Source organism: Narcine bancroftii, chromosome 4 (genome assembly GCF_036971445.1).
Source record: "Narcine bancroftii isolate sNarBan1 chromosome 4, sNarBan1.hap1, whole genome shotgun sequence".
NCBI classification, from domain to species: domain Eukaryota; kingdom Metazoa; phylum Chordata; class Chondrichthyes; order Torpediniformes; family Narcinidae; genus Narcine; species Narcine bancroftii.
Window position 1 is genome coordinate 243,047,215 of NC_091472.1, and position 22,703 is coordinate 243,069,917.

At 41.6% G+C, this 22,703-nt stretch overlaps 2 protein-coding genes across 6 annotated transcripts in view; one reads left to right on the forward strand and one right to left on the reverse strand.

The window, feature by feature from the left end:
* The window catches only part of maip1 (matrix AAA peptidase interacting protein 1), a 34,773-nt gene extending 33,592 nt beyond the window's left edge, over positions 1-1,181 (reverse strand). For all 3 annotated transcript variants that reach the window (XM_069934536.1, XM_069934537.1, XM_069934535.1), the window contains exon 1: positions 735-1,181. In XM_069934536.1, the coding sequence (XP_069790637.1) occupies positions 735-1,166 (432 nt within the window). In that variant the 5' untranslated portion in view covers positions 1,167-1,181. The remainder of the gene's footprint in view (positions 1-734) is intronic.
* tyw5 (tRNA-yW synthesizing protein 5) overlaps positions 1,164-22,703 on the forward strand; it is a 45,449-nt gene continuing 23,909 nt past the window's right edge. For 2 of the 3 annotated variants that reach the window (XM_069934532.1, XM_069934534.1), the window contains exons 1-4: positions 1,164-1,439; positions 9,974-10,128; positions 18,524-18,593; positions 21,845-21,889. In XM_069934532.1, the coding sequence (XP_069790633.1) occupies positions 1,359-1,439; positions 9,974-10,128; positions 18,524-18,593; positions 21,845-21,889 (351 nt within the window). In that variant the 5' untranslated portion in view covers positions 1,164-1,358. Of the gene's footprint in view, positions 1,440-8,596; positions 8,828-9,973; positions 10,129-18,523; positions 18,594-21,844; positions 21,890-22,703 lie in introns of those variants that run through there. The other variant, XM_069934533.1, reaches the window with a different exon arrangement.

Below are 22,703 nucleotides of genomic sequence, written 5' to 3' on the forward strand. Positions count from 1 at the left end.
GGAGATTGAAGTGGTAGGTGCAAGGTTGGAATTATCAAGTTGGAAGTGGTGGTAGGAAGATCACCTGAGTGATGAGGTCCATGATGGACTGGAGTCATTCATTGTAAGGGCAAACATAAATTTAAGGAACAACACAATATTCCTCTTGAACAACCTTAAAGCTAATGGCATGATCATGAGTTTTTCCAACTTGAGCCCACCCCATTCAGTTTCATTGTTTCCATTTTGAAAAAAAATTAGACACAGCATGTTAATAGACCCTTCTTTTCTTTACCTCCTCATTTTTTTTCTTCACATGCCCCACCATTTTAAGTGGTCTCTCCACCTCTTGTACCTCTGTTCTGTACCCTGTTTCCTCTGGACCACTCCCCTGGTTATTTTCCCCTTTATTTACATAATATCAACCACTTTTCAGATTAATCTCAATTTTTAAAAAATCGTTTCTACCCATGTCTGAGCTGATTAATTCATCCAGGAATTCTTTGTTTAGTCAACAAATCTGATTCTATGTCTGAGTTAGGGTTTCTCCCCACACCCCTCCTCAGAGTGAAGTGGCTCCAAAAGCCATTGAGAGACGCCCATCATATTGTGCACCTCAAGAGCTGAAACAGTCAAGGCTGCAGAGAGCGGGGAAATGGGAGGGACCGAAGATTCGCATGTTGTTCCTTACCCCCACCAAAAATCAGTCCTCTTGTTGCTAAGAAGCAAGTTTACTAACTCCAACCTACACTCACTTGTTTGGCGCCAGTAGTAAACTCGTCGAAGGTGAAGTCCTGGTCGAAATAAGCTCTAATCAAGAAGAAATACATCTTGGTGCGGGCCCAGATGAAGGGGTTGGGGATACCGACCACCACGACTTTCTTGGTCGATCGCCGCGATTCTCGCTCTGAACCAAAGCATCTGGCACAGGGGTGCGACGTTACAGAAGGCAACGGGGCCGCCATCCTTAAGCACCGTTGCGTCCTGCAAGCCCAGGACAGGGTGTTGAAAGCCAACCGCACCAAGTTCCAGCGTTTTGTGGACAGCGCCATCTTGCCCTGTTCCCCTGCGTCACGTGTCCCAGTGACCGTCGGGGCGACGTCATTGGAGGGCTCGGTCCGACGCGATAATGGTTCCGCCGAGCGACCCGAACCCTGTGGCGAGCGACGCTGCCACGGGTCAGACATGAATGACGAGTTTCCCACCTGAGGCCTTCCCTTCTGTAGACGTCGCCTAACCTCCTGAGAGTTTCAGTCCTTTTTTTTTAATTCCTCGATGGGGATCTGCACGTGTCCGTGTGGGGTCCGGGGCTGGGCGGGGGTTAGATTTTCGGGCGGACTCCATGGAAAGACGGGCGCTTTCTGGTGCCATTGGCCAACATGGAGGGTTGTAGGAAGGCTTCGGTGGCCGTGTTCAACCATGTGGACAAGCAAACATTTTTACACAAGGTCTACCCACTCGTAAGTGCGGTTCGCCAGGCCTTCTCCTGAACTACTGCCAACAGACCGGGAGCTTAGGGGTAGGATTCTTTTCCAGGAACGTAGGCACTCGGCTAAACGCTTTAAATCGAAATTCCAGCTCTCCCTCTCTTTAATTCCTGGAAATTGAGGACGATTTTGTTGTAATGCCACGATTACTTCTTAAAAAAGGGACGAATGTGTGACCAACACTGGAGGAAGGCTGGGGAGGATGTGTCTTTTCTTCCCAGAACCTAGGAGGCTGAGCGGGAAATTATAAAATCACTAGATAAGGCAAATAGTTATTTCCCCAGGGTAGGGGAGTTTAAAACTAGATACCATTGATTTTTAAAAAAAGGAACCTGAGGGGCATTTTTATTATAGGGTATTCACAGAGGATGGTGGGTATATGGATGACCTCAGCCTTAGGAAATGGGAGAGGCGAGTACATGTTGTAATGTTTAATAGACGTCTAGACAACTATGTGGATCGGATGACCAATCTGTAGAGCATTTCCAATCTCTTTGCTTATCCCATTCCAGTTCCTGAAACAGGCTGCTGTGGGTACTGGTGAAAATAGACACCATCCTAGCTTCTAGATTATATGTGAATGCGCAGGGAATGATAGGATGTTGATCTTTACAGAGGAGAATTAATATAATCTGATATCCTATTCAGTGCACCAAAGGACCTGTTCCTGTACTTTGCTGTTCGATGATATATTCTCTCTATATATCCAATCTCCTATGTTGCTCCAAGGCTCATCTTCTTGCTTGGCAAGCTAAAACTCTTGAGACTTTATAACAATTTCAGGTAAACCCCCTTTTCATAGATATGTCTGTATCTTAAATTTAGAATTTTCTGATTTGCTCAAATATCATTTTGTTCCATCTGCTGTTTGACTTGATAGCTTTGGTCACATCCATTTCTTTTGCTCTCTCAATTTCCCTATTAATGTATCTTCAAACACTGGGCCTCACTTTTCTTATCTGGGAAAGGTCCTTAATTCAAAACACTGAATCTTCTCTCTGAATGATGCCTACACTACTAAGTGTATCTTGAATTTTGTTTTTGTCTGCTTGGTAAAACAACATTTTTAAAGTTGGTTCTGAAGTGTATTGGGATTTGTTAAAGGACACTCAAAACACATTTGGAAGAGTTTCTTCTTTATGCAATATCACTGATTTCACTTATTCAGCTATCTCTTTAATGATATTTACTTGTAAATGAATAATGTGTTTTTTTTTGTGGCTGATAAATAGCCTGGAGGGTCTTGTATGACCTTTTTTCAGTTTTCTGCATTGCAGTGTCTGAATACTTAAAATATTTTATTGTTCTAATTTTTTTTTAAAAACAATGACACAGGATGCTTATTCAATTTATATTGTGTGTGTTTGTGTCATAGTCACTGTTTTGAATATGACTCCCTCTTATTTGCTGGTTGATTCATGAATCTCAGCATTGGTTCTTATAACTGGTTAGTTAAAAACATTATTCTTCTTTCTAACAAACTATGACCTTAACTACTTGCAACTTGAACTATTGATGTAAACCGTCAATAGCTTTAAAATTCAAATACAAGAGGAATAGGGACCTGGTGCAGTCAAAAGTAGAGTCTAAGTAACGTGAGAAACATATAAACTGCAGATGCTAGAGTCTTCTGCAAACAATGAGAAGCTGGAGGAATTCAGCAGGTCAGGCAGCATCCATGGGCACAAATGGTCAATCAACTAAAAGGTTGGGATCTTTTGTTGAGACTCGAGTAAAAAAGGGTGTTATTAAGCATATGAAGAGGGAAAGCTTGGGAGGGGCAAAAATGTGTTATTAGTATTGGACCACAGGTACAGTTGGCCTCAACCCAAAATCATGAATGGCCATTTTTGCCTATGGAGCTGCCTAACTTGTTGACTTCCTCCAGTTTCTTCTTTTTGCTGTGAGAAATGACTGGTTCATAGTATCCACAAAATGCCACCTATTCTGAAAATTCTAAGACTTAAGAAGTCATGCCAAGTTAATGTGATTGGTCGTATTATTTTGTATCGTTTGGCACAAGGACCACTTGGCATAAGAATCATTCCAGTTAAATTTCTAATCTACACGATCAAACCTGATTACCCTGTCATTTTCTTAATCAATCAAGGCACAACTGTATCAACATAATTTTTGTTTGTTGAGTTGCTGGGACGAGATTAATCGAGTTACAAGGAGAGACTGAATTCTCTGGAGAATAGGAGCCTGAGGGTGACTTTAGAGAGATTTATAAAATTGTGAGAGTGAAGATTGCATAGAAAGTCTTTGTCCGAGAGTAGAGTTGGTAAGTTGATGCAGAAGATCTTGAGAGGCAGGATTTATAAACATTTGAATAGGTATAATATGATGAGGAAAAGCCAACATGCCTTTTTATCAAGGGCAGGTCGTTCCTTGCATGCCTGATTGAATGTCTTGAGGATGTGACTAAACACATTGATGAAGGAAGAGCAGTAGATGTGTATATGGATTTTAGCAAGGCATTTGATAAGGTACCTCATGCAAGGCTTATTGAGAAAATAAGGAGGCATGAGATCCAAGGGTCATTGCTTTGTGGATCCAGAACTGGCTTGCGCACAGAAGGCAGAGTGGTTATACATGGGTCATATTCTGCATGGAGGTTGGTGATCAGTGGTGTGCCTCAGGGATCTGTTCTGGGTCCCCTACTCTTTATAAAAAATAAATGACCTGACTGAGGAAGTGGATGGATGGGTTAGTAAGTTTGCTGGTGACGTAAAGGTTGGGAGTGTTGAGGATAGTGTGGAGGCCTGGCAGAGGATACAGTGGGACATTGATAGGATGCAAAACTGGGCTGAGAAGTGACAGATGGAGTTCAACCCAGATAAATGTGAAGTTGTTCATTTTGGTAGGTCAGATATGATGGCAGAATCTAGTATTAAATGTTAAGACTGTTGGCTGTGTGGAGGATCAGAGAGATCTTTGGGTCCGAATCGGTAGGATGGTTAAAGCAGCTGTGCAGGTTGATTCTGTGATTAAGGCATATGGTGTATTGATCTTCATTAATTGTGGGATTTAATTTAGTTGCTGAGAGGTAATGTTGTAGCAATATTGGACCCTGGTCAGACCTCACTTGGAGTTTTGTGTTCAGTCTCACTACCAGAAGGATGAGAAACCCATAGAAAGGGTGCAGAGGAGATGTGCAAGGCTGTTGCCTGGATTTGGGAGCATAACTTATGAAAACCGGTTGAGTCAACTCATCTTTTTCTCCTTGGAGCCAGAGGATGAGAGGTGACCTGACAGAGGTGTACAAGATGATGAGAGGCATTGATTGTATGGATAGTCAGAGGCTTTTTCTCCAGGGTTGAAATGGTTGCCACAAGAGGACACTGGTTTCAGGTGCTGGAGAGAAGGTGCAGAGGAGATGTCAGGGGTAAGTTTTTTTTATTCAGAGAGTGGTGGATCTGTGGAATTGGCTGCTGGCAATGGTGGTGGAGGTGGATACAACAGGGTCTTTTAAGAGACTTTTGGATAGATACCTGGAGCTTAGAAAAATAGAGGGCTGTGGGTAAGCCTAGTAATTTCTAGGGAAGGGACATGTTTGGCATAACTTTGCCTCTTATCTTACTGACATGAAATTTAAAAAAAAATACTTTGCACAGTATGTTCCATACACCTGCATAACCTTCATTAAGAATATCTTTGGAGAAAATGCAGGGAGAGTGTTGAAAAGATGGTCCATTGGCAGTGCAGTCACATTGTGTTTTGCAATATAGTTAATGTTGGGGAGTAGTTCACGGACAAGTTTCTCTTGTGTCTTGGTGTGAGCTTGCAGGCGCCTCAGATTGAAGAGACTGCCATCCGTGCGGTACCGGATGTAAACAGCGTCTTCATTGTTGGGGTCTTTCATGGCTTGGTTCAGCATCATGCTGAAGAAGATTGAAAAGAGGGTTGGTGCGAGAACACAGCCTTGCTTCACGCCATTGTTAATGGAGAAGGGTTCAGAGAGCTCATTGCTGTATCTGACCCGACCTTGTTGGTTTTCGTGCAGTTGGATAATCATGTTGATGCCGCTTTAGTTGCCCATTCAGAGCCAGCTCTTCAGCGCTTGACGTCCTGCTTTGCGGAAACTGCCAAAATGTTTGGCCTGGAAGTCAGCCTGAAGAAAACTGAGGTCCTCCATCAGCCAGCTCCCCACCATGACTACCAGCCCCCCCACATCTCCATCGGGCACACAAAACTCAAAACGGTCAACCAGTTTACCTATCTCGGCTGCACCATTTCATCAGATGCAAGGATCGACAATGAGATAGACAACAGACTCGCCAAGGCAAATAGCGCCTTTGGAAGACTACACAAAAGAGTCTGGAAAAACAACCAACTGAAAAACCTCACAAAGATAAGCGTATACAGAGCCGTTGTCATACCCACACTCCTGTTCGGCTCCGAATCATGGGTCCTCTACCGGCACCACCTACGGCTCCTAGAACGCTTCCACCAGCGTTGTCTCCGCTCCATCCTCAACATCCATTGGAATGACTTCATCACCAACATCGAAGTACTCGAGCTGGCATAGTCCGCAAGCATCGAATGCACGCTGCTGAAGATCCAACTGTGCTGGGTGGGTCACATCTCCAGAATGGAGGACCATCGCCTTCCCAAGATCGTATTATATGGCGAGCTCTCCACTGGCCACCATGACAGAGGTGCACCAAAGAAAAGGTACAAGGACTGCCTAAAGAAATCTCTTGGTGCCTGCCACATTGACCACCGCCAGTGGGCTGATAACGCCTCAAACCGTGCATCTTGGCGCCTCACAGTTTGGCGGGCAGCAGCCTCCTTTGAAGAAGACCGCAGAGCCCACCTCACTGACAAAAGGCAAAGGAGGAAAAACCCAACACCCAACCCCAACCAACCAATTTTCCCTTGCAACCGCTGCAATCGTGTCTGCCTGTCCCGCATCGGACTGGTCAGCCACAAACGAGCCTGCAGCTGACGTGGACTTTTTACCCCCTCCATAAATCTTCGTCCGCGAAGCCAAGCCAAAGAAAAAAGAAAGAATGTTGGGGATAAGGCAAGCAAAGAACAGAATGGATATAATTCAATCTATTGATGGATAATATACCCTTGGTTGAAACCAAGTCTGAGAACCAAGGTTCTCCCTGGGACATCAATCTTTTGCCCACAACCTTTGGCACATCCATCATTCTTTGCTCCATTGACAATAATTACAACAAATTTACATAATTCATGATAAAAATGCAGAGATTCTTTGGCTTGGCTTCGCGGACGAAGATTTATGGAGGGGGTAAAAAGTCCACGTCAGGTGCAGGCTCGTTTGTGGCTGACAAGTCCGATGGGGGACAGGCAGACACGGTTGCAGCGGTTGCAGGGGAAAATTGGTTGGTTGGGGTTGGGTGTTGGGTTTTTCCTCCTTTGCCTTTTGTCAGTGAGGTGGGCTCTGCGGTCTTCTTCAAAGGAGGTTGCTGCCCGCCAAACTGTGAGGCGCCAAGATGCACGGTTTGAGGCGTTATCAGCCCACTGGCGGTGGTCAATGTGGCGGGCACCAAGAGATTTCTTTAGGCAGTCCTTGTACCTTTTCTTTGGTGCACCTCTGTCACGGTGGCCAGTGGAGAGCTCGCCATATAACATGATCTTGGGAAGGCAATGGTCCTCCATTCTGGAGACGTGACCCATCCAGCGCAGCTGGATCTTCAGCAGCGTGGACTCGATGCTGTCGACCTCTGCTATCTCGAGTACTTCGACGTTAGGGATGAAAGCGCTCCAATGGATGGAGCGGAGACAACGCTGGTGGAAGCGTTCTAGGAGCCGTAGGTGGTGCCGGTAGAGGACCCATGATTCGGAGCCGAACAGGAGTGTGGGTATAACAACGGCTCTGTATACGCTTATCTTTGTGAGGTTTTTCAGTTGGTTGTTTTTCCAGACTCTTTTGTGTAGTCTTCCAAAGGCGCTATTTGCCTTGGCGAGTGTGTTGTCTATCTCATTGTCGATCCTTGCATCTGATGAAATGGTGCAGCCGAGATAGGTAAACTGGTTGACCGTTTTGAGTTTTGTGTGCCCGATGGACATGTGGGGGGGCTGGCTGATGGAGGACCTCAGTTTTCTTCAGGCTGACTTCCAGGCCAAACATTTTGGCAGTTTCCGCAAAGCAGGACTTCAAGCGCTGAAGAGCTGGCTCTGAATGGGCAACTAAAGCGGCATCGTCTGCAAAGAGTAGTTCACGGACAAGTTTCTCTTGTGTCTTGGTGTGAGCTTGCAGGCGCCTCAGATTGAAGAGACTGCCATCCGTGCGGTACCGGATGTAAACAGCGTCTTCATTGTTGGGGTCTTTCATGGCTTGGTTCAGCATCATGCTGAAGAAGATTGAAAAGAGGGTTGGTGCGAGAACACAGCCTTGCTTCACGCCATTGTTAATGGAGAAGGGTTCAGAGAGCTCATTGCTGTATCTGACCCGACCTTGTTGGTTTTCATGCAGTTGGATAATCATGTTGAGGAACTTTGGGGGACATCCGATGCGCTCTAGTATTTGCCAAAGCCCTTTCCTGCTCACAGTGTCGAAGGCTTTGGTGAGGTCAACAAAGGTGATGTAGAGTCCTTTGTTTTGTTCTCTGCACTTTTCTTGGAGCTGTCTGAGGGCAAAGACCATGTCAGTAGTTCCTCTGTTTGCGCGAAAGCCGCACTGTGATTCTGAGAGAATATTCTCGGCGACACTAGGTATTATTCTATTTAGTAGAATCCTAGCGAAGATTTTGCCTGCAATGGAGAGCAACGTGATTCCCCTGTAGTTTGAGCAGTCTGATTTCTCGCCTTTGTTTTTGTACAGGGTGATGATGGTGGCATCACGAAGATCCTGAGGCAGTTTTACTTGGTCCCAACAAAGCTTGAAAAACTCATGTAGTTTGGCATGCACAGTTTTGCCGCCAGCCTTCCAGACCTCTGGGGGGGGGGATTCCATCCATACCTGCTGCTTTGCCACTTTTCAGTTGTTCGATTGCCTTATATGTCTCATCCAGGGTGAGAACCTCATCCAGCTCTAGCCTTAGGGGCTGTTGAGGGAGCTGGAGCAGGGCGGAATCTTGGACTGAGCGGTTGGCACTGAAAAGAGATTGGAAGTGTTCTGACCATCGGTTGAGGATGGAGATCTTGTCGCTGAGGAGGACTTTGCCGTCTGAGCTGCGCAGCGGGCTTTGGACTTGGGGTGAGGGGCCGTACACAGCCTTTAGAGCCTCGTAGAAACCCCTGAAGTCGCCAGTGTCCGCGCTGAGCTGGGTTCGTTTGGCGAGGCTAGTCCACCACTCATTTTGGATCTCCCGGAGTTTGCGCTGAAGATGGCTGCATGCGCGACGGAAGGCTTGTTTCTTCTCTGGACAGGACGGCTTTGTAAGGTGAGCCTGGTGGACAGCTCGCTTCTTTGCCAGCAGCTTTAAACCTCTAACTTTTGCATCATCCTTTGCTTCAATTTCCCTTACCTCCTCTGTCTATACCAATGGAGAGTATTCATTTAAGAAATAATGTGACAGAGTATTTTGAGGTGGTTTGGGATAAATTGCGAGAGCAGCTTGCACACACACATTTTAAAACACACGATATTTGCAGGACTTTTGCAGAGTTCTTTTTGCAAAAAAACAACAAAGTAGCAATGGCAGCAGCTTGCCTGGGAGAGCATGTGATTTTTGCAGGCAGGGACAGAACAGCTTTGCTCTCAGAGAGGGAGGGAGTGAGAGAGAAAGAGACACATAAATCAGTTCCAGAGGGACAAGCTGGCAAACTTTGGAAGGCTGTCTGGTCAAAGGAGAAGACTGGCGGTCTGAAAGGTGACCTGAAAGAAAGAGGATCATCTGGAGAACCCTGAAGTGGGCAAGTTTTGTCAGCAAGACTGATTGAGAAGGAATCAGTTGTGGATGTCCTGGAAAAGGAATCTCTCTCTGAAAACCAGCAAGAACCCTCCTGAGTGGTAACCATTTGCCTGTTAAGCACCAAAGACTGGTGAACTTTGTTAATGCTAAGTTCTGTGCACAGTACAAGAATTGCCTGCAACCATTGAGATTGGACTGTGATCCAAAGAACTTTTCTTATCTTAAATATACATTACACACATCTGCGCTTAGTATTAGAGGGGGATTAAATGGATTAGGTAGGTTAAGTAACTTGGTTAAATAATAAGTTAAAGTTTAATTCTGTTTTCTTGTTCAAATATAATTTAAAAACTACTTTTGTTTAAATAACCCTGTGTGTTAGTGCATATCTATTGCTGCTGGTTTTTGGGGACCTCTGGACTCCATAATAATAATTTTAAATGAGTATAGTCTGGAACTGCATAGTAAAATTTGCATGAATCAAGATGAAAAGTCGCTGAGCAATTTCTTTACCTATGTTTTCTCCAATGTCCTATTTTATTTTGCATGTCTCTCAACTGGATGTTGACATTACATGGAATGGTCGTTTCATAAATGTGTTTATTGGTTAGCGAGTTTAATCAATTGTTTTTGGGAAAAAAATAATTTGGCTCAATTTTTTTAAACAATCCTCAGAGGAAGCCTGCAGTTCTTAAAGGAATTTACCTGGGCACGTGCACATCAAAATGGACAGTGGATTACCTGAGCACAACTGGAGGAAATCAAGAAGTCAAAGTTCATGTTGCTTCAGTACCACAGATGGATTTTATCAACAAAAATTTTATTTACAGGTACATTTGCTTTTACATTATGAACTGAATTTGCCTCTCAAGAAGGGCACCGCTGCATGTTTCAAAAGTATTTAAAGTAATTCATGGTAATAAGGTAGGTAGAATTATGTTTTGCTTTGGTCTGTACTTTTTGATATGTTTTATACCAATCATTGTTAGATTATGAAAGAATGGAGCAATGATATGGTGAGTGTCTTATTTAAACTGTGATTCAGAGAAAGCCACAAACCAACAAACTCCAGGGAAAAATGTATAGAATTCCAGTGTTGATTTTTCTGAATCTCTTTCATAATTTTCCTCTGGCCACCTACAGACTGGCTTCAAGTACATAAGAAGTAAGAGCTGAAGTAGGCTAGCTCCACCATTCAATAAGATCTTGGCTGACCTGGCCAAGGACTGACTCCATTTGCCTTTTCAGACCCCATAACATTGCATTCCCTGTTGAATTTGGGATTAATCCTGCAGCCTGCACAACTGAATACAGGTACACGATCCTTCATCCGGACATCTAAAATCCGGAAAGCTCCAAAATCTGGCAACTGGGGAGAGAGAGGCAGCGCGAGTCGGGCGGTCAAGTGGGGGGGGGGGAGTGACAGGTAGCGCGAGTCGGGTGGGCGAGGTGGGGGGGACCAACAGCATGAATCGGGGGGGCGGGAGACTGACTGTGAGTCAGGCAGGCGATGGGGGGGAGACAGGCAGCGCGAGTTGGACGGTCATGGGGGGGTGGGGGGAGAGACCGGCAGTGTGAGACGGGTGGGCGAGAGTGGGGAGATGGCAGCACAATTGGAAGTGGGTGGGGGTGGATAAAGCAGCACAATTCAGGTGGGTTTAAAGCTGGATTTCCGAAATTTGGAACGCACTGTCCCCCAAGGGTTCCGAATAAAGGATTGTGTACCTGTAATATGGAGGGCATTGAAAAGAAAGATGGCCAGGCTATCTATAAAACTTAAAGCAGTTCATTCTTTAAGATTTTATTTCTCAAAAGTATTTCCAAATGAGAAGATTTTCATGTCGTGTGATTTTTGTGAACTTGAATGACACTCCTTACTTACTTTTGTTTATTCCAGTTATTGTATATAGTTTAGAATTGCTTTTCAATGATTAAAAAATTCTGTGGTGAAAATGTAATGCAAAATGTCATATTATTTGAACATTTAAATCAAAAGTAAATTACTATAGATGTGTTGCAAATTTTTGTTAATTTCCAGTCTGTTTCTATGCCACCTTTGCACATTACTTTAGATTAAATAGAGATTTAAGCATGTTCATTTTATCCCCTGCATCAATTCAAGGATAAGCTGACTCCATATCATCTTATCCTCCAATTAAGTTTCATTGCTACATCTCAACCTTGCAGATGAACTCAGGATTTTTAAATCATATTGCCATTCTGTCGTTACCCGTATTTGTCTTGATACTGGAAGGCTCTGTGTAATAAACCTGGACTTGATTCAACATGTGTTTGTGAAACTGGTTTGCAGCAGTAGTTAGTGATATGTGACAAATCAACACAGAATTTTGCAGTGGTACAGGAAATAATTATTGAGTCAATTGAAATTTTTAGAGGAAAGAAATGGATTAGTTGGGCAAAAGAGGCCTGGCCAACAGAATTAAAGAGAAATCCAAAACTTTTATAATTGTATCAAAAGAAAGATGGTATCCAGGAAAAGCAAAGATCCTTGTGAGGACTAAAGGGAATGTCTTTGTGTGATGCCAATGGATATGTTTGGTGTCCTACATGAATACTTTATGTCAGTGTTTACCAGGAAGAAGAATGGGAAGCATGGAGAGTTAAAAGAGGTGTACACTTGTTGTTTGGAGCATTAATCAGCAAGGAGAAAATGGTGGTGAAATTGACAGACATCAAGGTGAATAAATCTCCAGAGGCTGATGAAGTCTATCCTAGGTGTTGTGACAAGCAATGAAAGAGATTGTTGGAGCTATGATGCAAATTTTTGCATCATTTTTATCCATGGGTGAAGAACCAGACTACTGGAAGTATTCCATATTCAAGTCAGGTGATAGGGATAAAGCAGAAAAATACAAGCCAATGAGTATATGTCAATAGCAGGGAAACAACTGGAAAGAAATTCTTAGTGATAAGAATTATGATCGCTTTGAAAAGACAGAGCCATAGGGAAATCAATGTGGTTTTGTGCATGGAAAATGTCATCAAATCGAAGTATTTTTGTGGCAATTACTGAAAAGGTAGATGAAGGCAAGGTGGAAGATATGTTATGAAAATATGTTGACTTAAGCAAGACTTTTGATAAGGTTTCGCATAGTAGGTTTTTCCTAAAAGTAAGGCCATGTTATTCCAAGAAGTTTTGTCAAACTAGATCCAAAATTGGCCTGGTGATTGGAGGCAGGAAAACGCATCTTATCAACTTTCCGCACATCTGCCCTGGCCCCCTCTGGTGGTAGGCGTGACACGGACGGGATTCCCCTTGTCCTTGCCTATCGCAGGACCAGCCTCTACATCCAACAATTTATTCTCCACACTATTAATCACTGACAACATGATCCCACCATCAGACACATCTTCCCCTCTCCCTCCCTCTCCACATTCTGCAAGGACCACTCCCTCGCTGCATGGCTTCTCACTAATTGCCCCCTTGTTAACTACTGCTATGACCGCAGGAAGTGCCATACTTGCATCCACATCTCCTTTCTCACCACCATTTAGGGCCCCAGACTGTCCTTCCAAGTGAAGCAACATTTCACTTGTGAATCTTCAGGTGTCATCTACTGCATCTGGTACTCCCATTGTTGTCTTCTCTGCATCAGAGAGACTGGATATAGATTGAGCGATTGCTTCACTGAGCACCCTCACTCTATCTTCAGGAATAACTGGGATCTCCAAGTGACCACCCATTTTAATTTAGCACCCCACTTCCACACCGACATGTCTGTCCATGGCCTCATGCACTGCCAAAACAAGGCCATCCGTAAATTGGAGGAGTAACACTTAATATTTCATCTGTGCACTCTCCAACTGGATGGCATAAACATAGACTTCTCTGGTTTCTATTAGGCCACTCACCTGTCTCCCTCACTTTCCCATTCCTCTGTATCTTTTCCTCTAGATCTCCACCCCCTTCCCTCTCTGTTCTTTCCCTGTTACTTTTTAGTTTTTATTTCTTCTTGTGCCCTCTCTCACATATCCACATAACCTCTTCCCTGCTCCTCTCCCTGCCATTTTATTCAGGTATCTGGCTGCAGTTTGATCATATCTTGATGAAGGACGTAGGCCTAAAAAACTGGTTATGTATCTTTATCTTTGCTACAAAAGAATGTTGCGTGACTTGCTGAGTTTATCCAGCAATTTTGCATAAACTGAAAAACGATGCCATTGGATGTTTAGTACAAAAATACTGAAGAAACTCAGCAAGTTGTGTAGCATCCATGCAAAGCAATAGCCATTCATAATAAGTAATAGGTTTACTTTCTTTAGGTGTGTATGAATCCATAAATTATTGGGTTTGAAATGAGTGCTCATCTAATGAAATACTTTATTTTTAAATAAGTGCCGATGAGAATTGTTCAGAACAAACCCATTTGGTGTTTAGCTCAGTCTTAGATAGAATTAGAGAGAGCTACTCTTTGCAGACGATGCTGCTTTAGTTGCCCATCCAGCGCATGACGTCCTGTTTTGCGGAAACTGCCAAAATGTTTGGCTTGGAAGTCAGCCTAAAGAAAACTGAGATCCTCCATCAGCCAGCTCCCCACCATGACCACCAGCACCACCACCACCCCACCCCCCACATCTCCATCGGGCACACAGAACTCAAAACGGTCAACCAGTTTACCTACCTCGGCTGCACAATTTCATCTGATGCAAGGATCGACAAAGAGATAGACAACAGACTCGCCAAGGCAAATAGTGCCTTTGGAAGACTACACAAAAGAGTCTGGATAAACAACCACCTGAAGAAACACACAAAGATCAGCGTGTACAGAGCTGTTGTCATACCCATGCTCCTGTTCAGCTCCGAATCATGGGTCCTCTACCGGCATCACCTACGACTCCTAGAACGCTTCCATCAGCGCTGTTTCCGCTCCATCCTCACATTCATTGGAATGAATTCATCACCAAGATCGAAGTACTCGAGCTGGCAGAGTCTGCAAGCATCGAATCCATGCTGCTGAAGACTCAACTGCGCTGGGTGGGTCACATCTCCAGAATGGAGGATCATCACCTTCCCAAGATTGTGTTATATGGCGAGCTCTCTACTGGCCACCAAGACAGAGGTGCCCCAAAGAAGAGGTACAAGGACTGCTTAAAGAAATCTCTTGGTGCCTGCCACATTGACCACCGCCAGTGGGCTGATATCGCCTCAAACCGTGCATCTTGGCGCCTCACAGTTCTGCGGGCAGCAACCTCCTTTGAAGAAGACCGCAGAGCCCACCTCACTGACAAAAGACAAAGGAGGAAAAACCCAGCACCCAACCCCAACCAACCAATTTTCCCTTGCAACCGCTGCAACCGTGCCTGCCTGTCCCACATCGGACTTGTCAGTCACCAACGAGCCTGCAGCAGACGTGGACATACCCCTCCATAAATCTTCGTCCGCGAAGCCAAGCCAAAGAAGAAGAAGAAGGGAAAGAGATAGAATTATAACAGATAATTAAATAAGCTTTGATAACGATGGCTACAGGTGGACTGGCAGTCAGGATACAATTTTCTGCTTTTCTAGTTTAAAATTGAAGTGCCAGTTGATGAAGTAGACAAAGACTATATGGTCAAACAATAATCATGGCTTTTATTGGTAGAACCTCATGGTACAATAATGAAAGACAATAGATGCATATACAGTTATATCCAAGGGGAGTGTCCTCAACAGTAGAGATAATGCACAGCCAATGTTAGTACAGCAAGGCTCGCCAGAGGGTAGACAGGCAGCTTGGCAGACATTCACTACAAAAATAAAACTGGAAAATCCTCTCCCATTAAGATGGCGTATCCATTAATGCATCTAACCTTCAAAGCTAAATTGGAATGGAGTTAACATGCACAAATCAAGATGTGAATCTTGAAAGATTAACCACAAGGGACATTAACTGGAAAGAATTTTATGTAATGCATGTGGAAGCAGAAAGTTGTATATTGAACAATGACAAAGTTCAATTTTTTTTAAAAAAAGTAAAGATGAGCAGTTTGGACTCCAGAATGTGAAATAAAGTGGTGCATTTTAAATGGCGAGTATTAAAAGACTTTTACATCTAAATATGAAAATCATGCAAAAACCAGCGGACAGAATGAAATTTCAAGGTTTTGTATAATTTTGGCCTTTATATTGAATGGCTTGCATACTGTTTTAATTTTGGGCCTGGTGCGTAAGAAGTGCCTATTGACCACTGAAAGGAGCATAGATCTAGCAGAACTATAATGGGGCTTTGGTGAGTTTAGTTATGATTCACTGAATCTTTGGTACAACAGGAAGGAATGATTCTTTATCTTTGGTTCAGAGTCGCACCATTCCTTTTGGCGAGGCATGCGATTTTACTAAAGTGGAAGGATGCTTCTCCACCTACTCATGATCAGTAGTTGTGTGACATCATGTGCTGTTTGAACGTGGAAAGGATTCGTTATTCAATCAATAACTCAGTTATAAGATTCCAGAAGTTATGGGGCTCATTTATGACTCACTATTTTACTTTATAATTCTACTGCAATGTAATTAAATTGTTTGACTTGTATTTTTTCCATGTTCCTTATAGTAATTTTTTTAAACTTCATTTTTCTTTTAATACTTGTCATATAACATCTGGCAATGCAGTTAGGTAAAGGGTTTGAGTTTTTCTCCTCTCCTGGTTTTCTTTTTTTTTATATATATTTGTTTTTTTTTTCAAAAAAAAGGTACATACTATTTAGAATATGAATAAAGGATACGATTTACAATTTATATGTGATATACGGAATATCTTAATTAGTTTATGTAACTGCCCGCACTCTTATTGTACCTTTTTTGTTTGTATAAATTCTTTATTAAAATAACAAAAATATTTTAGAAAGGAAAAAAAACTATGGTTCAAGATTCTTTTATTGTTATGTCAGTGTACATTACATGAAAATGCCTTGACAAAGAGTCACCAATAGTGTCGCCTGGTGCCCCTTGCAAGTACAGGTTGTGTAAATTTAAAATGTGTTCCTAAGTATGGGAGACGGGTGAACTGAGATGTGCATTCTTGTTAAGATAAGATGAGGAAAAGTTATGTTCTCTGGTGAGAGAAATAAACAATGGGATATAATAACATGTAGGGATAAAATTGGGAACAAATTTTTGCATATGGGCTAAAGGCTTGGAAAAAATACAGGATGCCAAGACAATGCAAAATCGTGACATCTGAGATGGACATATTTTTGTTAGAACTTGCAAGTGGAGCAAAGTCTGGGAATTGAACTGAGCTGCATTGATCTTAAGAAATTAATGAGAGAAATTTGGTATATACAAACTAGTCAGCCTGACATCTATACTGGAAAATGCTTGAAACTTCCCTGAATCCCCAGGCTTAAATGAACTCAATGACTGAATGTTCAATGTCTTCGGTAGTGAATTCCAATGACTTTATAATTTCTCGATGGCAAAATCTCTCTTCCTTTCATTAAATTAATTGTTTATTGTTATGTGTTTTGAGATTCAGTGAAAAACTTTTTTTTAAACATGCTATCTGGCCAAGGCAAAACAATAAGTAGTGTAATATTAAACAGTGGAGGGTGTAATGTTACAAAGACAGTGCAAGATATAGATAAAAACAGTGCAAGGGCATAATCTTTTACCAATAAAAGGTTCATTTAAGTATCTTGCAACACCAGGAAAGAAATTATCTTAAATCTGAAAGTTTGTCTTTTCAAGCACATGTCTTCTGCCTGATGGAAAGAAGGAGAGGGCTGTGATAAATGTCATCTGCTTTGCTGAGAGAAGGGTAGGTTCATTTCTGTGATGGCCTGAGTGGCATTCATAAGTCTCTGCAGTTTCTTGGCATCTTGCGCAAAGTAGTTCCCATACCAGGTTGTGATGCATTTGAGCAAGATGCTTTCTAAGGTGGATCAGTAAAAATTGGTAAGAGTTCTGATATGATTGTTATCTTTACACTGCTGAACAGATTGCTGCTGTCCATGTCAGTGATTGAATTAATCAAGAAAAGGAGATCTAATGAAATATCAATTTTAATATTGATGCTTGAAGCTGAAAATCAAATCAGAAATATTTGAGGTGTGATGAGCAGATTAAAAATGGGGGAATCGATGGGTTTGATATATTGAAATGAAGATTAGTTATGGGACAGGAAAGAGGGAAAAATGGGTAATTGGTTTGGAGGCCATGATAGTTGGGGTCATTGCTGAAGTTCATAATCTTTATCAATAGATGAGGCAACCAAGTGCCTATATTTGCTGCTTTTTTTAAAAAAAAATAATGGTAGTATTCTGACCAAGGAAAGCTGCAGAGAGACTTTGGGATTGTGTATTCAGATTAAATAAAAAGTTGTCATATAATGTAGAAATTTGTGCGGATATCCACTTTGGTAGAAAAACAGAACACTCTTTAAATGTTGTAAGTATCACAAAGTTAACATTACAAATTGGAAGGCAAGTTGTGTGTTAGCCTCTTTCTGCAGGATGATTTGAATACAATTGTGAGGGCTGGGATGTAGGGATACTGCGATCTAAAAATTACTAGTTGGAATAACACTCTCAAAATAAAAGGTTGGTTGTTCAGATCTGAAATAAGAAGAATTTTCATCTAGAGGGTAGCAAATCTCAAACCATTGTTTAAGAGGATGTTATTGAGTGCAGTATATTCAAGACCGATTGATGCATTTTTGCAATATTCAATGAATGTTGCGTGAGGGGTTAGTGCATGAAGCAGCACTGAAATAAAAGATCAAATGTGATCTTTCGAATGGTGGAACAGGCACAAGGATGATTAGTTGTCGTCTATTTATGCCCTTGGCCATTTGGGCATGCTTGGAGCTGATGCTTTTATTATATGTTTAAAAAAAAATCTAAGACTAAGATAATAAGACCATCTTTATCAGCATGAAAAGTTTGCTGGTCATGTTGACCTAGTCTACTTGAGCTAACCAGAAAAAAGGAAAGCAAATATAAATCACAAAGCTTGAAACTAGGTTAAAACTGAGGAGTCATTGACTGTGGTTTCCCCTCAAAGTATAGAAAAGTCACGATTTAAAAAAAAAGATTGGTGGGTTAGTCAATATTTTTGACTCCATAATTTCCAGAAGCCAGCTTCATTTTCCCAGCTGAACAGGAATGGATGCACAAATTAGCAAATCTTCAGGTTTTTTTTTAATCCACGTGAGGGCAAGCTATTTTATTTGATGTTCCCATTTTGTCCATTTTATAATCTAGTTTGTATTTTATTTTTGCTTGCAGAACATTACCATTTGATGTTTTCGTGAAGCGTGCAGCTGAGGCAACTCATGAAGAATATTTCATATCTGAGGTATTAATGCAGCCTTTAAGAAATGCACTAAAATAAATTGTATATTGTAGCAATCAATGCTTTTATTAGAAAATAAATTTGTATCTTAGAATCCTCGAACACTGAATCAGCACCTTTGACTCGCCATGTCAGTCCTGACCATTGTACTTGATGATCAGTCCAATCTAATCCTGTTACTCAGCAAAATTGATCGCTAGCCTTGTATGTGATCATGATTTGAGTCCTTCAGGTATTTTCTTTCTTTGGTGATAAGCTAACATTAACATAGTTGAAAAGTATTGGTAACAGAGGAGGAAAGTTGGCATAAAATTAGCAAAACAATTGCAAATAAATTTCCATCTGGTCAAAGCAGCTTTTGCAGTTTACATCCAGAGAAACCAAAGGTTTATGAAGTCATAATGTATGATATTTGCATTACTGAAGTGCACAGAATTATTTTATGGTGATTTTAAGATAAAAACACCCGATCAACTAAAAGACATACATCAACTGTGCCAGATATTAGTGTGTTATCCAAATGCCCGCCTCATTTTTTTTTTAACCTATAATTTCCATTAGTTTTTCAGAACACTTTATTTTTCAGACACAAGAATTGGCAGTGGAATATAGTATCTACACGGTCTGCAGTTATGGTCATGGCAATAGCAAAGAGATTGCAATGCTACTCAATGATATATCTGGTCAGGTCTTGGGGTATATCCTTCTATGCATTTCAAGACTTCCAACACCACCTCTGTTGTAATGTTGATATGCTGCAGGATATCCCTTCCCTGAACTAGTCAGGAACTACAGACAAGAAGTTGTCTTTCAAGACTGCCTATTGCTAGTGACTTTGCACTGATCCTTTGCTCCTCCTACATCGCTTTATACTTTTGGAGGACTCTCAGCTGCCCATATATGTCTCACCTTTTTCGTGACTAGATCTTTGATATCTTTCATCAGCCAAGGTTCCCTAGTCTTGCCAGCTTTGACTTTATTCTAACAACAGGATCATACTGACCTTGAACACTTTCTATCTCACTTTAAAAGCGTCTCTCTTGCCAGATGTCTCTTTACTACCTAACAGCCACTCCCAATCAACTTTTGAGAGTTCCTGTCTAATGCCATCGTAATTAACCGTCCCTAATTTAGGACTTTAAGGAATAGTTCTACCTTTATTAAATTGGAAATGTATTTTCATTTGTTTTTAATGGGCCAGATCCTTGTCAACCTGGTCTAAATGCCAAATTTGTTTCCCCCATGATCCACATCTGCTGATGCATGTAGAATCAAATAAATGGCTGAGATGAGACCACTCTCTAACCCTGCGAGGTTAAGCAGTGATAGAAGGCCTTGGGCACCATATTTTTAGGTCCCACTGTGACAGCCAGATGCATATAAAAACAATGTTTTTAAAAAGAATGAAACTTAAAAACAAAATAATAAACAAGTAATTAAAATATTAAAATAAATGAAGCATTTAAAAAGAAAAGTTTTTTCCCCAACAAGAGTGGGGTTACTCCTCCCTTGTTTAAAATTTGATGATCAGGTACATTGTGGATACAGGCACCTTCACTGCAATGCTTAATGATGAATGCAGAGACTAGAATGCAGAGACTACAGCACAACTGGAAGCACATGCATATGAAGTCCAACATATCTTCACTGTGGAACAGCAGTCTTTCATTCAGCTTGATATGCCGCAATCTATATTTCACTTCTGTGCTGTGTGACAAGTAGGATTTGTATTCTTTATTAAATATTTTAACTGAAGATGCGTCATTTTGACTGATACTTCAGAGTTCTTGAATCCGATTTAGCTATCTAATGTATTTGTTATTTCTCATTTTCCATCAGGTGATTCACATTGGTTTAATCTGGTGTGGGAATGGAGACTAGAAATCATGAGCAATATACTTTGAGGGCATTTCATCTGTTTTCCATCAGAACCCAATCTGAGCACAGTGTACAGCTAATGGAACCATGGCTCACAATGCCAGAAATCTGGGTTCAATCCTGGCCGTTGGTAGCATTATTGACTTCAATTTCATGAATCCACTTCCCAAGTGCTCTCTTTCCTTATTTCCCTGTGTCCCTTCCTCCAGATCTCACCCTGTTCCTTTTCTTCTATCAGAGAGCTACCTTTCATGCCCCTCTCCCCTCTTTCCTTATCATTTCTCAACTTTTTTCTTGTATTCTCTCACCTGCCTCCACCTCTTGCCTTTTATCCTGTGCTAACACCCCTCTCCCCATCCTTTCAGGAAATCAGCCTGATATTTTAGTTTCCTGACAAACGGCTCAGGCCAGATTGTCTTTTACCTTTTACTATGTGACCTGCTAAGTTTTTTTTTTCAGCACTTTTGTGTACTGCAGTGTACCCCATTATTTGCATTTGTTCTTGATTACTCTTCTTTGGCATTGTCTCAATGTTGTTTGCACTTTACCCCTGGGTTTCCTCTGGAGACAGAGGGATTTGCTCTTCTGAGTAGAATTGAGTGGGAGTTGATTAGAATGTGGGAGAACAAAAATTGTAAACCGGATATCTGTGGGAATGGTGGCTGAGAGTCGGTATTGACTTGTTGGCCAAAGGGCTTGTTCTCCTATACCATTTTGATTCTTGTAAGAGAACTTGCAGCAGCAAGTGGAGGCAGGAATGTTATCTGCTTTTGTTTCTCCTGCCTCATTTTAAATGCTTGAGGTGAACAAGAGCATGTGAAAGGGTGAATAAGGGTACTCCAGTTTACAAATTACAAGATTATAAATTGAGATTTAAAATTGAAAAATTGCAAGATCTGAACAAATATCTAATTAGAAGTAATTAGGCAACAACTGTCTTATGTACAAATATTTCTTCCCACCTGCAAGTTCCTAAACTTAATCTCAGTGATATATTGATGTAGGCAAAATTCATAAATATGCAATGGCATATTTCTCTCATTGGTATTAATTTTTAGGTATCTTGAAATTTGTTGTGCATTGTTTTCCTTGGAAAAATCATCTGAATAATATCTTTATTTTTACTGTTGCATTAAACTTGAAGTTATTGTTGAAACAAAGTTGGTGCACTGTACTGGGGACTAATTTTGTGCTCACTTTCTCCATACATAAGCCTATGTTTTTAATTTCTGAAAATTCTGCAGAGCAAGACTCCAGAGCAGTTTATCCCAGAACTTTTAAATAATATTGAATGCATGAATCATTAATGAGTGTCATAATCTATACAATTTATGAGCTGAATAGCCATGTAACTAATGTAGAAATTGTTTTTTCAGGAAGAAAAATATTATTTGCGATCATTAGGAGAAGACCCACGTAAGGTGAGTGATTTGGGGGGGGGGGGTGCGGAGAAAGAGTCAAATTTTTTCAGTCTGCAATCCCTAAAGCTTTGCTCTTGTATTTTAGTTAAACGTGGGCATCTGAAGTTAACCTACTATTATTGCAATGTTATCAGCTTAAACATTGGTGCTTTTTGTTTTTTTGTTCCAAATTATGCATTGGGAACTGATATCACCTTTGCTAAATTTGCAACAAGTTGTAATATCTAACTACACTAAAATTCCCATTGTCTGGAATCCAATTGAACAGAAACTCAATCAACCAGCAAAAAAAAAATCAAGGAAATAAAACGAATTTCAAATAAATAAGACTGGACAGATGGACCCCGCAGGGGAGCACTGTAGATAGTTGCAGACTTGCCCTGCTGAGCGAGCAATGCTCTTTAATGTGCACGTTTTTTCCCTGTCATCACACTTTCACCAACCAAACTCCCCACAAGGTGAGTGGCAGCTGGTCATGTTCCCGAGTGTTTGCGATGAGATTCCGTTCCCAGAAGAGGAGCTCTACAATCCGATAGAAATCAAGACACTGGGCTGCTGCTACCTGGAAGAACCTCAGCTGATTCCACAAGGTCAATTGGAATCCATTCAAAGCTTGTAGATCCTGCACAGTGAGCGGTCCTTGTTTGTGGGACTCAGCAGATAGGTACTGAAGATCCCACTGATAGTCTCGCATGTTGTAAATCAAAAAAAGCTAAACAGCACTAAGTCAAGCACCTTTCTGATTGAGCATCAAGGTAGGACTTTTTATAAAAGTGAAACTGGTGAAAATGAGGTGGTGGTTTTCGAATATTTC